We start from the raw sequence: 13,030 nt of genomic DNA, 5'->3' as shown, positions 1-13,030 counted from the left end.
CACATTAATTCCAGTGGGGCCCAAATTAAACTAGCACAGATTGAATATAGGATTTTTAAGCATAGGATAGCACTATTACTCTTTAAAATTATGAAAAGTCACAGCTAGGTTCAGTGGGGCCTTAAGTATGGATTGGGAAGGGAGAGTCCTTTCAAAAAGGGAGTCAGCTAAATGCCCTGTATTCTGAAGGACAAATTACACAAATTACACATACAAATTAGACATATAGTCCCAAGGCACATGCAGATTGTCCATGAAACCAAACCTCTCAATGACACTCTGCCTTTCTGTCCTTATCTATAAACTTGCTAAGAGTCTCTAAATCCAGTCTTTGGAAAATGCCGTCGACTTTAATGAATAGGCAAAATTATCCAAATCTCTGTGGTCAAGGTCACAACCAGATTGACCTTTTTCTGAGTTATTTTCTCTTGTGGTTCCATCCAATGCAGCCCTCTTAGTCGGCAATCCTTTATCCGCTTACCTGAGAATAAGTCCCATTGAACTCTTGAGTAGACATGCCTACAATCACACAGTTAGTTAAAGGGAATCTCCTGGAAGTCACAGCAGTACAGTACTGCTAAAGGCAGAATCAGCAAGGATAAGAAGACAGGCTTAACATTCTTGTTCTGTGATGAAGCAATAGGACCCCTTTCTGGCCCATATATAACTGGGTTTAATATAAGGAAGACTGAAACCACTATAGAACAGCTGTAGTTATTTGACAGTCTGTCTGCTTCTAATTACAAGGCTAGTTGAGTCTCAAATCTGATCCTAGTCACTCAGAAGCAATTATAACACCTCAACCTTGTTAGAGTGGGAGCTCCAGTTTTCATTTTTCTGCCATGTCAGTCTCCAAATGTTTTAACTCTTTCTGTGTTTGGAAAGAGAGAGAAAAGGAAAAATACAAAGTTGGGAACAAAAAGCAGAAAGCCCTAATGGTCTGCCTGCAGACCATTGTGACTCATTCATGAATAAATTCAACTTCTTGCTACATTTAAAAGAAATCAAATATTTAGTTGGCTCCTGTTCTAAAGATTCCGTAACTCTGAGTTAAGCAATCTCAATGTTTCACTTACATTTGAATTGCCATTCAGCCTTGGCTCTGCTCGAACCAATTCTGCTGCTCCCTTGGGGTGGCTATCTAATTCTATGCACTCTATAAATCTTCATGTTCAGCATATAGTATTCATATAATAACTAGAGCACCAGGCGCAGGTATTTCAAACCTATCTGCACTGAATTAAAGCCTATTAGCCAATGCTTGTCACATTTCATATCTTTAAATGAATACTCTTCTTCAGTTATCAGAACAGACAGTCTTGCAGAGTAAGTTCACCATCCAACCACCTTTGATTAACCCTCCACTAACAAGAAAAAATGCTTGTATTTTTTTTTTAAATAAAACCTGCAGCTGGGACTGGGAGAACAGTATTTTCTATGAATAGATATTCCCTTTTTGGTAACACACTGAATAATACTTTACAAATTAATAATGTGTTAAGGAATCCCAATATGTTTTATGGATGATACAGCTTCCTGAACACATTAATGTCCACACCATCAAAAATATAATTGGATACCTCTTATGCTTTTGATCGCTACCAAAAAATAACTTGTACAGGTTAGAATCCCGCCAAAATAAGCTTTGAGTAAGAATAAAAATGATGAATGAAGCACAGTGTGCCCCCTTCAAAGCAGTTAAGGAGTTGTTAAGCATCCTTGAATCTATAGCTGCAGAATCTATGGCTGCTATTCAGAAGACTTTTTTCTTTTCTTCTTCTTTGGCCATCACTCGTAGCTGATGTCACTTACGGACTCACTGGAAGACAAATGGTCTTAATAGTGAGTCTATAAGTGATTGTGGAGTACAATTCTGGATCCACATGTCCTTCCATAGTGGGAACATACAGTAGGTTTCTGGGCAGAAGTTGATCATGATGAGGGTTTGCCAAACGTGCCTTCCTCTTAGCTCATATCTCCTTTTTGCCCTGAGTTCCTGCTTTTTCAAAGTCCATGACACCTTTGGTAAAGGCTGTTCTCCAGTTGGAGGGCTCGCAGGCCAGTGTTTCCCAGTTATCAGTGCTTATACTATATTTTTTTAGATTTGCCTTGAGAGCATCTTTAAACCTCTTTTGTTGGTCACTGGTATTTCGCTTTCCATTCTTAAGTTGGGAATAGAGTAGTTGTTTTGGAAGATGATAACCAGGCACCCAAACAACATGACCTGTCCAACGAAGTTGATGTTGGAAGAATCATTGCTTTGACACTGGTGATCTTTGCTTCTTCCAGTACACTGGCATTAGTTTGCCTATTGTGCTGGTCCCGGGGGGAGGTTACCGTGGGGCGAGGTCCGGGACCTGAGTCGAGGGTCGGCAGACAGTCCTCCACGGGTGAAGCGGGGCCCAAAGCGAGGAGCCGGGCAAGGACAGGAACTCTGGAGGAACAGGACTGGGTGCTGGCCGAAACAGCTCTTCAACGACATTGCTCCCGCAACCTGGGACCGGGCTGACTGGCCTTTATCTTCTCTGAGGCCAGGGGCGGCCCCGGCCCCCAGGAGACCCGCCTCTCCTGGCCTTAAGGCGAGCACTCCTCCTGGGAGAAGCCAGTTCCCTCCACCTCTCTGCCCTGAGCCTCTGCAGCTCAGGAGAGGCTGGAGGGTTACTGGACCCAGGGGGAGACTCACCTTCCCCTGACAGGGCTGGGAGAGGCGCACCTGTAGGCACTGTGTCCTCAACCACCTCCGGAGCCAGAGTGTATTCACCTGGTACCTGCTTCTGAGGATCCGGCACAGGTGCAGGCGCTTCAGAATCAAGGCCCTGCCCCAGTTCAGCCGGCCCTGGAGGCGGGGACTCCTGTGCAGGCTGGGATTCCTCCGGTTCAGCCTCTGAATCGGAATCCCAGGCCATCACACCTATTTTCCCAAGTGATGTGTTGAATTTTTCAGAGACACAGTTGATGGAATCTTTCTAGGAGTTGGAGATGGCGTTTATACGTGGTCCATGTTTCACAAGCGTACAGTAAAGTTGGTAGTACAATAGCTTTGTAAACGAGCATTTTGTGAATGTAATGATAAACTAGGTTATCATTTGAATAAACCCCAGGCTCATACGCTCCCCCTCTCAGAAACTTTTACTTCTCTTGTTAATTAACCCCCGTTTTGCATTACAGTGGACCCTCTGGATACAAATGTAATTCGTTCCAGGGGTCCGTACGCACCCCGAAAAATTCGCAAGTAGAGGCGCCGCTTCTGCATACACATGCGGCATGATAGAGTGCTTCTGCGCATGTGTGTGTGGCGAAACCAGGTAAAATACACTTCCGGGTTTGCCGCATTTGCAACCCGAAAGTTACGTTACCCGAAGGTCACGTAACCCGAGGGTCCACTGTATATCCAAACTCAGACAACCTGTGGTTAGTCTTTAAAAAAGGTAAAGGACCCCTGACAGTTAAGTCCAGTCGCAGACGACTTTGGGGTTGCAGTGCTCATCTCGCTTTACAGGCTGAGGGAGCTGGCGTTTGTCCACAGACAGTTTTTCTGGGTCATGTGGCCAGCATGACTAAGCCGCTTCTGGCGAAACCAGAGCAGCGCACGGAAATGGTGCTTACCTTCCCGCCAGAGCGGTACCTATTTATCTACAGTGGTACCTCGGGTTAAGAACTTAATTCGTTCTGGAGGTCCATTCTTAACCTGAAACTGTTCTTAACCTGAGGTACCACTTTAGCTAATGGGGCCTCCTGCTGCTGCCGTGCTGCCGCCATGCAATTTCTGTTCTCATCCTGAAGTAAAGTTCTTAACCCTAGGTACTATTTCTGGGTTAGTGGAGTTTGTAACCTGAAGCGTTTGTAACCCGACGTACCACTGTACTTGCACTTTTTCTTTTTTTGGCGTGCTTTTGAACTGCTAGGTTGTCAGGAGCTGGGACGCAGCAATGGGAGCTCACCCTTTTGTGGGGATTCGAACTGCTGACCTTCTGATCGGCAAGCCCAAGAGGCTCAGTGGTTTAGACCCACGCCACCTGCGTCCCCTGTGGTTAGTCTTAGCTATGGCCTATTGAAACAAACCAACATCAGGTCTTAGTTTACCAAATTGGCTTGTTTCAGTCAGAGTTTAAGGTTCAGACTTAACACTAAACTGGGGTTTATTTGAAAGCAGAAGTAAAACCTCTGTACCTCCTCCATGTGCCAGAGCCAGAGCCAAATGGAGCTCATCCATGATATTTGCATCAAGCCTTTTTTCTATGGGCAGGGTGAGGAACAGTGGGATTCCTCCCATTTTATTCTCACAACTGATCCTGTGTGGTAGGTTAGGTTGTCATTCATGGATGTGTCTGTTGTCATTCATAGATGATTGTATGATACGTTAAACGTAGGATCGCTCCTATTTTAGCAGTGGATAATATGCAGTCTTTTGTCAAATTACCACAGAATTTCTCCTGCTTTGTTGCCTGCAGCTCACCATCAGCTATATTGAAACAATGATGCCTACTCCTGATCGTCAGCAGCACCTGAAGCGCCAATATTGTTTTGAATGTGACTGCCCTATGTGCCATTCACAAAGCAAGGTGAGTTGTTTGAGCCACTTCTGGGCAGCACAATAGATACACAGTTTCATGCCTTTCTGATGGTGCCCTCGGGGTCTAACTGCAAATGGCCTTTGTCCTTGTATCTGCTTTTATTCTGAAAAAATACCCATGTGAATGAAAGAATAGCAATAAATAAGTATCAGTTCAAAGGATGAGACTATGGGTGGACTTTTCTGCTGACTTTTAGGGGCTGGCGTTTCTTATCGCCTTTACGAAATAAAGAAATGAACAGATTTTTATTTCGTCCAACATATCCAAAAAAAGAGGAATTGTAATTTATGCTAATCCAAAGTTAGATCGGAAATTGTTATTTAAGGATGAAGAAGGCAGAATTATAGGAGTGCAAATAATATATGAAAGAGAGAAAATAATTGTAATAGGAATCTACACCCCAAATTGAAAGAAAGGTAGATTTTTACAAATTACTGGAGGAAAGATTATTGGATTGTAGTAATGAAAATATAGCACTACTAGGCGATTTCAATAATAATAAAAATATAATAATAAATTTTATTTATATCCCGCCCTCCCCAGCCAAAGCTGGGCTCAGGGCGGCTAACAACAATCAAATAATCAAACAATCAAATAATCCAACATTCTAAAACATTTCATTATAAAAATTAATTAAAATCAAATTAATGGCAACCGTTAAGCAAAATTCTGTGCAGGTTGCCAGAGGAGGGAGTCAGGCTGGGCCCTGACCAAAGGCCTGGTGGAACAACTCTGTCTTGCAGGCCTTGCGGAAAGATGTCAGGTCCCGCAGGGCCCTAGTCTCTTGTGACAGAGCGTTCCACCAGATTGGAGCCGCAGCCGAGAAAGCCCTGGCTCTAGTTGAGGCCAGCCTACCTCTCTGAGGCCTGGGACCTTCAGGATGTTTTTATTTGCAGACCGTAGGTTCCTCTGTGGGGCATACCAGGAGAGGCGGTCCCGTAGGTACGAGGGTCCTAGGCCGTATAGGGCTTTAAAGGTTAAAACCAGCACCTTAAACCTGATCCTGTACTCCACCGGGAGCCAGTGCAGCTGGTATAGCACCGGATGAATGTGATCTCGCAGCGAAGACCCCATAAGGAGTCTCGCCGCGGCATTCTGCACCTGCTGGAGTTTCTGGGTCAGTCTCAAGGGCAGCCCCACGTAGAGCGAGTTACAATAATCCAGTCTGGAGGTGACCGTCGCGTGGATCACAGTGGCTAGGTCAGGGCGAGAGAGATAAGGGGCCAACTGCTTAGCTTGGTGGAGATGAAAAAATGCCGCCTTTGTTATAGCTGTAATCTGCGCCTCCATAGAGAGGGAGGTATCGAAGATTACACCCAAACTCTTAACGGACGGTGCTGGCACTAATTGCACCCCCGCAAGAGATGGGAGTTGCCCCCCCAATCCCATATCGTCCCGTCCCAGCAAGAGGACCTCTGTCTTCGAAGGATTTAACTTCAACTGGCTTCCACGTAACCATCCAGCCACAGCTTCCAAACATCTGGTCAGTGTGTCTGGGGCCGAGTCAGGATGGCCATCCATCAACAGATAGAGTTGGGTGTCATCGGCATACTGATGGCAACCCAGCCCAAAACTCCGGACAAGCTGGGCGAGGGGGCGCATAAAGATGTTAAAAAGCATCGGGGAGAGTATCGCACCCTGAGGCACTCCACACACCAAGGAGTGGCGCGAGGACAATTCCCCCCCAAGCGCCACCCTCTGTCCCCGACCAGAGAGAAACGAGCGCAGCCGTTGAAGGACTGTGCCCTGGATCCCCATGTCGGCAAGGCGGTGGTCCAGGAGTTCATGATCGACCATGTCGAAGGCTGCTGACAGGTCTAGAAGAATCAGCAGCCCCGACCCGCCTCGATCCAGCTGCCTGCGGAGATCATCTGTTAGGGCGACCAGAGCCGTCTTGGTCCCATGACCAGCGCGGAAGCCGGACTGGAATGGATCCAGAGCCGATGTTTCATCCAGAAACCTACCAAGCTGTTCAGCAACCGCTCTCTCAATCACCTTACCCAGGAATGGAAGATTCGAAACCGGGCGGTAATTGGATAGATCTAAGGGATCTAATGATGTTTTCTTTAAGAGCGGGCGCACCACTGCCTCCTTCAATTCCCCTGGAAATATCCCGGTGCCAAGGGACAAATTGATGATATCCCCCAGGGGGGCCCGCACCTCGTCTGGACACGCTCTAATCAGCCAAGACGGGCACGGGTCAAGAGGACAGGTGGTGGGCTTTCCAGCTCGGAGGAGTCTGTCCCCATCAGCTGGGGATATCCGGTCAAAGTGGTCCAATACTGGACCCGAGGACAATCAAGGGGCCTCCAGTTCCTTTATTGTATCCAAATTGTCAGGGAGGTCATGGCGGAGCAACAGGACATTCTCCGCAAAAAAGCTCGCAAATGCCTCACAGCTGTGTGTCAGATTGTTATTTAAATTTGGCTGTCCTTCAAGGGACGTTAAAGACCTAATTATACTAAATAATTGCGCCGGGCGAGAGCTAGCGGATGCAATGGAGGCCGAGAAGTAAGACTTCTTAGCAGCCTTCACTGCCATCTCATAGGTTTTCATAAAAACCCTATAAGATGTTCTTGAGGCTCCGTCACGGGCACCCCGCCATACTCGCTCTAGCTGTCTGAGGTCCCGCTTCATTTTCCGAAGCTCCTCGGGAACCAGGGAGCCCGGTTTCTGCGGAGTTGCAGAGGGCGCTTAGGTGCGATCTCATCTATGGCTGCCAGGAGCTGGATATTCCAGCCCTCAACAAGCTCAGTCAGTGAGTCGCCAGGGGGAGCAAGGTCCCGCAAGGCTTGACAGAATCTATCAGGATCCATCAGCCTCTGCGGGCGAGCCCAAATCGGCTCGCCACCTAAGCAGGGTGGGGGTGGAAAGTCAATCCTGGCTTTCAGAGCGTAGTGATCAGACCATGGCACCTTCATCGAAGGAGACATGATCACATCTATACCTACACCAAAGATCAAATCCAGCATGTGGCCTGCTTGATGTGTGGGGCCTGAAACAAACTGGGAGAGCCCTAGTGTCGCCATGGAAGACACCAGGTCCAGAGCCTGTGAGGAGGGAGTGGCATCAGCATGGATGTTGAAGTCCCCCAATACCAATAGGTTAGGGAACTCCAAGGCCCAGCCGGCCACCGCCTCCAGCAGGCCTGGCAGGGTGGCTGCTGGTGCGCTAGGTGGTCGGTACACCAGCCAGACAGCCAAGCTCACGTCAGAGCCCCACACTAGGCCAACACATTCAATGCCGGGGATCGATGGTAGAGCCCTGAAAGGACCATCTTCCAGGATTAATAATGCCACCCCTCCCCCCCGGCCCACAGTCCGTGACTGGTGGAGGACGGAGAAACCCGGGGGCGCCATCTCTCGTAAGGCAACTGTTGCCCCTTCACGCACCCAGGTCTCCATCACACAAGCCAGGTCGACCTCTTGCGAGGTAAAGAAATCTCGCAGAGTGGCGGTTTTGTTGCCTATAGACCTGGCATTGCACAACACCAGTGACGGAGGTGAGTAATCCTTGCTCACCCTACCCTCGTCCCTCGGGATGGGGCGCAGATTGGAAGGGGTACGAGCATATCCGTATCTCGAATCCCCTTCGCCTATAACATCTGCCCCCACCACCATACCTCCCTCGCCCCTCCACGGTAGCAATCCCAAGCCTCATACAAGCCTCCATTTACAAAATAGAAAAACAAAACAAAACAAAAACAATTATACCTAAACAAAACCAATCCCCACCCCAAACCACAATAAAACGGAACAAAATAAAAATACATAGATAAAAACCACTGTTCACGGTGGTACAACAAAGTAAAAAGTAAAAAGTAAAAACACCTTTAAAACACTTTAAAATATATAAAAACATTTTTAGCATTTGCTGCAGCAGCACCAGTGTCCTTAAAACTGTAGCGGAGGTGAGTCTGGGCCCCACCCCTAGGCCAGGTGGAATTAGCCTGAGGGGGGAGCGGCCTTCCCCAACACTCACGGTGCAGCAGCAGAGTAACCTCATTAGAACTAGATGGAACAGCGAGAGAAACCTCATTAGAGTAACCTCATTAGAACTAGATGGAACAGTGAGAGAGAAAGAATAAAACAGGGAAGACTACCACAGACCTCTTTAAACTGGTAGAGAATCTGAATTTAAACGATGTTTGGAGACTTAAACACCCGAATGAGAAGTAATCCATGCACTTCTCAGAGGCAAAACAATCAGCAGGGAGAATAGATAGAATATGGCTGTCAAATAATTTAATATTGAAAAAACAAAGAAAAAAAACCCCAAAGAAATACAACCAAGATTAATTTCAGACCATAACCCAGTTACTCTAGAATTAATAAACAGCAGGAGAACGAGATGGAGAATGAAGGAAAATATCTTGAATGATGGAAAAATATTTTTAAAAGCACAAGACTTTAAAAGAATTTTTTGAAATAAACACAAACCAGGAAATGGACATCAGGGTGATTTGGGATGCAAGCAAGGCTTTTATGTGAGGCTTCTCTACCCAACAAAATGCCATCCAGAAGAAAATTAGAGAGAATAAAATGGAGCAAATTAGAAAAGAGATAAGTATAAATGAGAAAGAACTAGCCAAAAACCCAAAGAATGAGACGTCAAAGCAAAGCAGTTGTAAATAGAAAGAAGACAGATGAAGCCGCAATGATGTGGTGGGAAGTCACTTGTGAAGAAATACAAATATTGTCTGGTCTATATATGTACACAGTATATGTAAAAGAAAAGAAAAGATAGGACTGAATATATGAATAACCAATGAAAAATCTAATAAAAAGCATTTTTAAAAAGAAATCCACGTATTTGGAACCCCAGCCCTTGGAGTTACTCACATTACATTCATTAAGGCTTGTCACAAGGTATATTTTCCACTAATGAAAAGTAAACAGTGCTCTAATTCTTCCTATAGACCCTTCTGCATAGGCTTGCGGTTCCACTTTCGTTGCTTTTCTTCTCTCTCACTCTCTCTCTCTCTCTCTCTCTCTTTTTACAGAAGGAAATTTAATTTGTCTAGTGATAAATTTCCTTGCAATCTATCTTGCAGGCTTTGGTAATGCTGCTTTATCAAGAGAAAATTAAGGGCCACATGCCCAGTACTGTCATTAGTGGAGCCCCTCAGACGAGTTCTAATCTGAAGTTCTTCTGTTTTTCATTTGGTAACTGTTTTTTAAATTTTAAAATCATTCCTAGACTGCTTTTCATTTCAAGTCAGAATCTCAAGGCTGTATACAACTGTAAAAAAAGAACCCCACAACCCAACATCCATATGCTTCTTGGTAGAATAGCACAGTAAAATAGCATATTGAAACATCGGCAGCATAATCCAGAGGCAATAGAAATACACCTCATTGGTCAAGAAATGTCTGTGCATCCACCACTGGCAAAACCATGGCACTGTTGGTGTCTGTCATATAGCAGAGGAGAAGACATTCCATAATGTTGGCATCACCACTGAGGAGGCCAGTGGCTGCATTGTTGCAAGACAAAGCGGCAGCTTGCTGCGCAATTAATAGGGCATCCTCAAAAGGTCTTAGTGACCTAGCAGGTCTACATGGGAGAAGTTGTTCCTTCTGATAACCTGACCTCAAGTTGTTTGGGGCTTTATATATTAATAACAAGACCTTAAATGTCACTTGGTAGCAAACTGGCAGCCAGTGTAGACCTGTCAGTACAAGTGTTATGTACATATAGCCAGGCTCTCCACTCGGCAGCCTGGCCACTGCATTCTGCACCCACTTTTAAACTAGCTTCAAGGGCAGCCCCGCCTAGAGCACATTACAGCAATCCGTCCTTAAAGGCAACCCCTATTATCTCCGTGAATTTATTCCTATAACATGAATTTACTTAACCAAAGAATATTGACAGCATACAGGAATTCCTGGTAAAATGCTATAACCTATATTTTTTTCCCCCAGGCAGAATCCCCTTACAGTTTTTTTCTGGCTTTTAAAATCTGTGGTCAGACCTAACTCCCTTGTGTTCATCTCTGTTTTCCCCTCTGTGTGCAACTACTGAGCTGTATTGATACAGTTACAGTGATTTCTTTTTTACAAACTGTTACTCCATAGGCCACGGATTTCATAAAGCTGTCAGTTATTCTCTCAGTATGCAATATGTTGGGCCTGAACTCTCTTCTTTACAGTGATATCAGATTTATTTTTGTCCTTCACTGGCTCCAGGCCAGTCCTTGTGCTGAATAATTTTATGAGTGAGTGCACACTTGTGGCTATTGAAAAATCAGTTTGTAACCAATTTCCTATCACAGCTGTTTTCTGATAATTATCAGAAGATGATTAGTGCTTTTTTATTTGTTTCACATGTAATTACTATCCAAGGCATGTTTTGGAAGAGTTTTGTGCAAGCAATCTGTGTTAAAGTACAGTATTGTTTGATTAAGTATTTTAAGGTATAATTATTTGCGGAAAGTGATTAACCTGAGAGCACCATAGCTTATTTAGCTATAGCTGTGTTTGCAGCACAATCTGAGGCATGCTCACTTAGCAAGACCCACTAGGGTTGCACTCAGACATCACTTTATTCAATTTTCCTGATGGTTCCTTCTCTGATAATACCCAAGTTTTATGTGATCTTTCACATGACATAAATGCTGTGTCTGAAAATCTAGTAGGATCTAATGAAAGTTTAGCGTTTCATGTGGATTTTCAAATCCCATTAGCAGATATAGGGAGAAGATGCAAGACCAACTATTTGCTAACAACAACGACAATAATAATAATAATAATAATAATAATAATAATAATAATGTATTTATTATTTATACCTCGCCCATCAGGCTGGGTTTCCCCAGCCACTCTGGGTGGCTTCCAACAAAACACTAAAATACAATAACATTAAAAGCTTCCCTAAACAGGGCTGCCTTCAGATGTCTTCTAAAAGTTTGGTAGTTATTTTTCTCTTTGACATCTGGTGGGAGGGCGTTCCACACGGCGGGTGAAACTACCAAGAAAGCCCTCTGCCTTGTTCCCTGTAACTTGGCTTCTCGCAGCGAGGGAACCACCAGAAGGCCCTCGGCGCTGGACCTCAGTGTCCGGGCAGAACGATGGAGGTGGAGACGCTCCTTCAATGGAGACTAGCAAGGAGATGATGAGACAGCAGTGCTTACCCAATGTCCCATCACTGGTGACACTGGAGCTTACTAAGACGGCGAGGGGCTCAGTCAGTGCAGTGCAAACGCCCCAGCAGGAACATCAAATTAGCTGTGGCAGTATATTTGCATCGTGGCAACATAGAATCTTAGAGTTGGAAGGGACCCAAGGGTCATCTGGTCCAGCCCCCTGCAATGCAGGAATCTCAGCTAAAGCATCCATGACAGATGGCCATCCAGCCTCTGTGTAGAAACCTCCAAGAATCCAACATAACTCCTGTCTTGTCCCTTTGCCTCTCAATAAGTCACGGCATTGCCAGCGATGGGAGATCAGGTAAGCACCCCTGCCCCATTGACTGCTCCCACAACTAGTCCAACTAAGAAACAGCAAACAGCCCAGATGGGTAAGGATGGGCTGACGAGAAGCTGCAAGTTTCTAGTCTCTTCACCTCATAAGGAGTCATGGAAAGGGCAGGATGCAGAGCGAGGGAGGATAAGGAACCGGTGGGGAATTGTAAGCTGCATTGTGTGCTTTCCCCCATGATGAGCAGGGCTTTCTTGGTCTGATGGGAAGACAGGAAAGGTGTGCAGCCTGTGTTTCTGAAGGAAGGAAGCAGCAGCCTCCCTATACTCTGCAGACTGTGGGACCCTGGAAACAGGGTTGATGTATGTGAAAATGGGAGGGAACAGAGTTATGAATGAAGATATATGAAGCTAGTATGGACAGGAGAAAGGATGATCTGTTCATCCTTACAATTACCGATGAAAGCAAGTGGTGTGATCCAATAAGCACTGCACAGTTCTCATTGTTGTATAGGGATGTTTGAAAACATGCAGAATGGTGCAGATTATAGGGAATGTACTTCAGTCTGTGCCACTTGCCCCAAATTGTTGCTTGGGGCCTACTGTTCATAGAATTGTAGAATTGGAAGGGATCCTGAGAATCATCTCGTCCAACTCCCTGCATGCAGCATAGTGGAATATCCACTCAGGTGGATATCTCAGTTGCTTAGAGTGTGGTGCTGATAATGCCAAGGTTGCAGGTTTGATCACTGTATGGGACAGCCATGCTGCTGCTGCTGCTGTTTTATGTATTTATTTATACCCCACCCTTTCCCTGATGGAACAGAAGGTGGCTGTTGCCATCTATATCCAAAGGACCCCATGAGTCACTCACTTTCAGTGGCGGTAGTTGTCACATAGTTACACCAAACACAATGGCCTATTCTGGTCACAGGAACCTATGCCAGTGGGGTGAGGTGAGAACAGATCTTCTTTTCTTAAACAGTCTCCACTCCCCCTGAATTTTTCATATATTTGCTTAGCATTTTGAGAATGTCTC

General features: G+C 45.5%; 1 protein-coding gene across 7 annotated transcripts in view; it reads left to right on the top strand.

Annotated features, from left to right (window-relative positions):
* SMYD3 (SET and MYND domain containing 3) overlaps window positions 1-13,030 on the top strand; it is a 362,731-nt gene that overhangs the window by 281,506 nt on the left and 68,195 nt on the right. For all 7 annotated transcript variants that reach the window (XR_013983608.1, XR_013983609.1, XR_013983610.1 and 4 more), the window contains one exon: window positions 4,452-4,562. Coding sequence is in view for 4 of the 7 variants with exons in the window: in XM_080997768.1 (XP_080853894.1) it covers window positions 4,452-4,562 (111 nt within the window). In the remaining 3 variants the exon portion in view is untranslated. The remainder of the gene's footprint in view (window positions 1-4,451; window positions 4,563-13,030) is intronic.

Source organism: Podarcis pityusensis (genome assembly GCF_964106645.2).
Source record: "Podarcis pityusensis genome assembly, chromosome: 3".
Taxonomy (NCBI): Eukaryota; Metazoa; Chordata; class Lepidosauria; order Squamata; family Lacertidae; genus Podarcis; species Podarcis pityusensis.
This window is presented reverse-complemented; position numbering and strand designations above follow the sequence as displayed.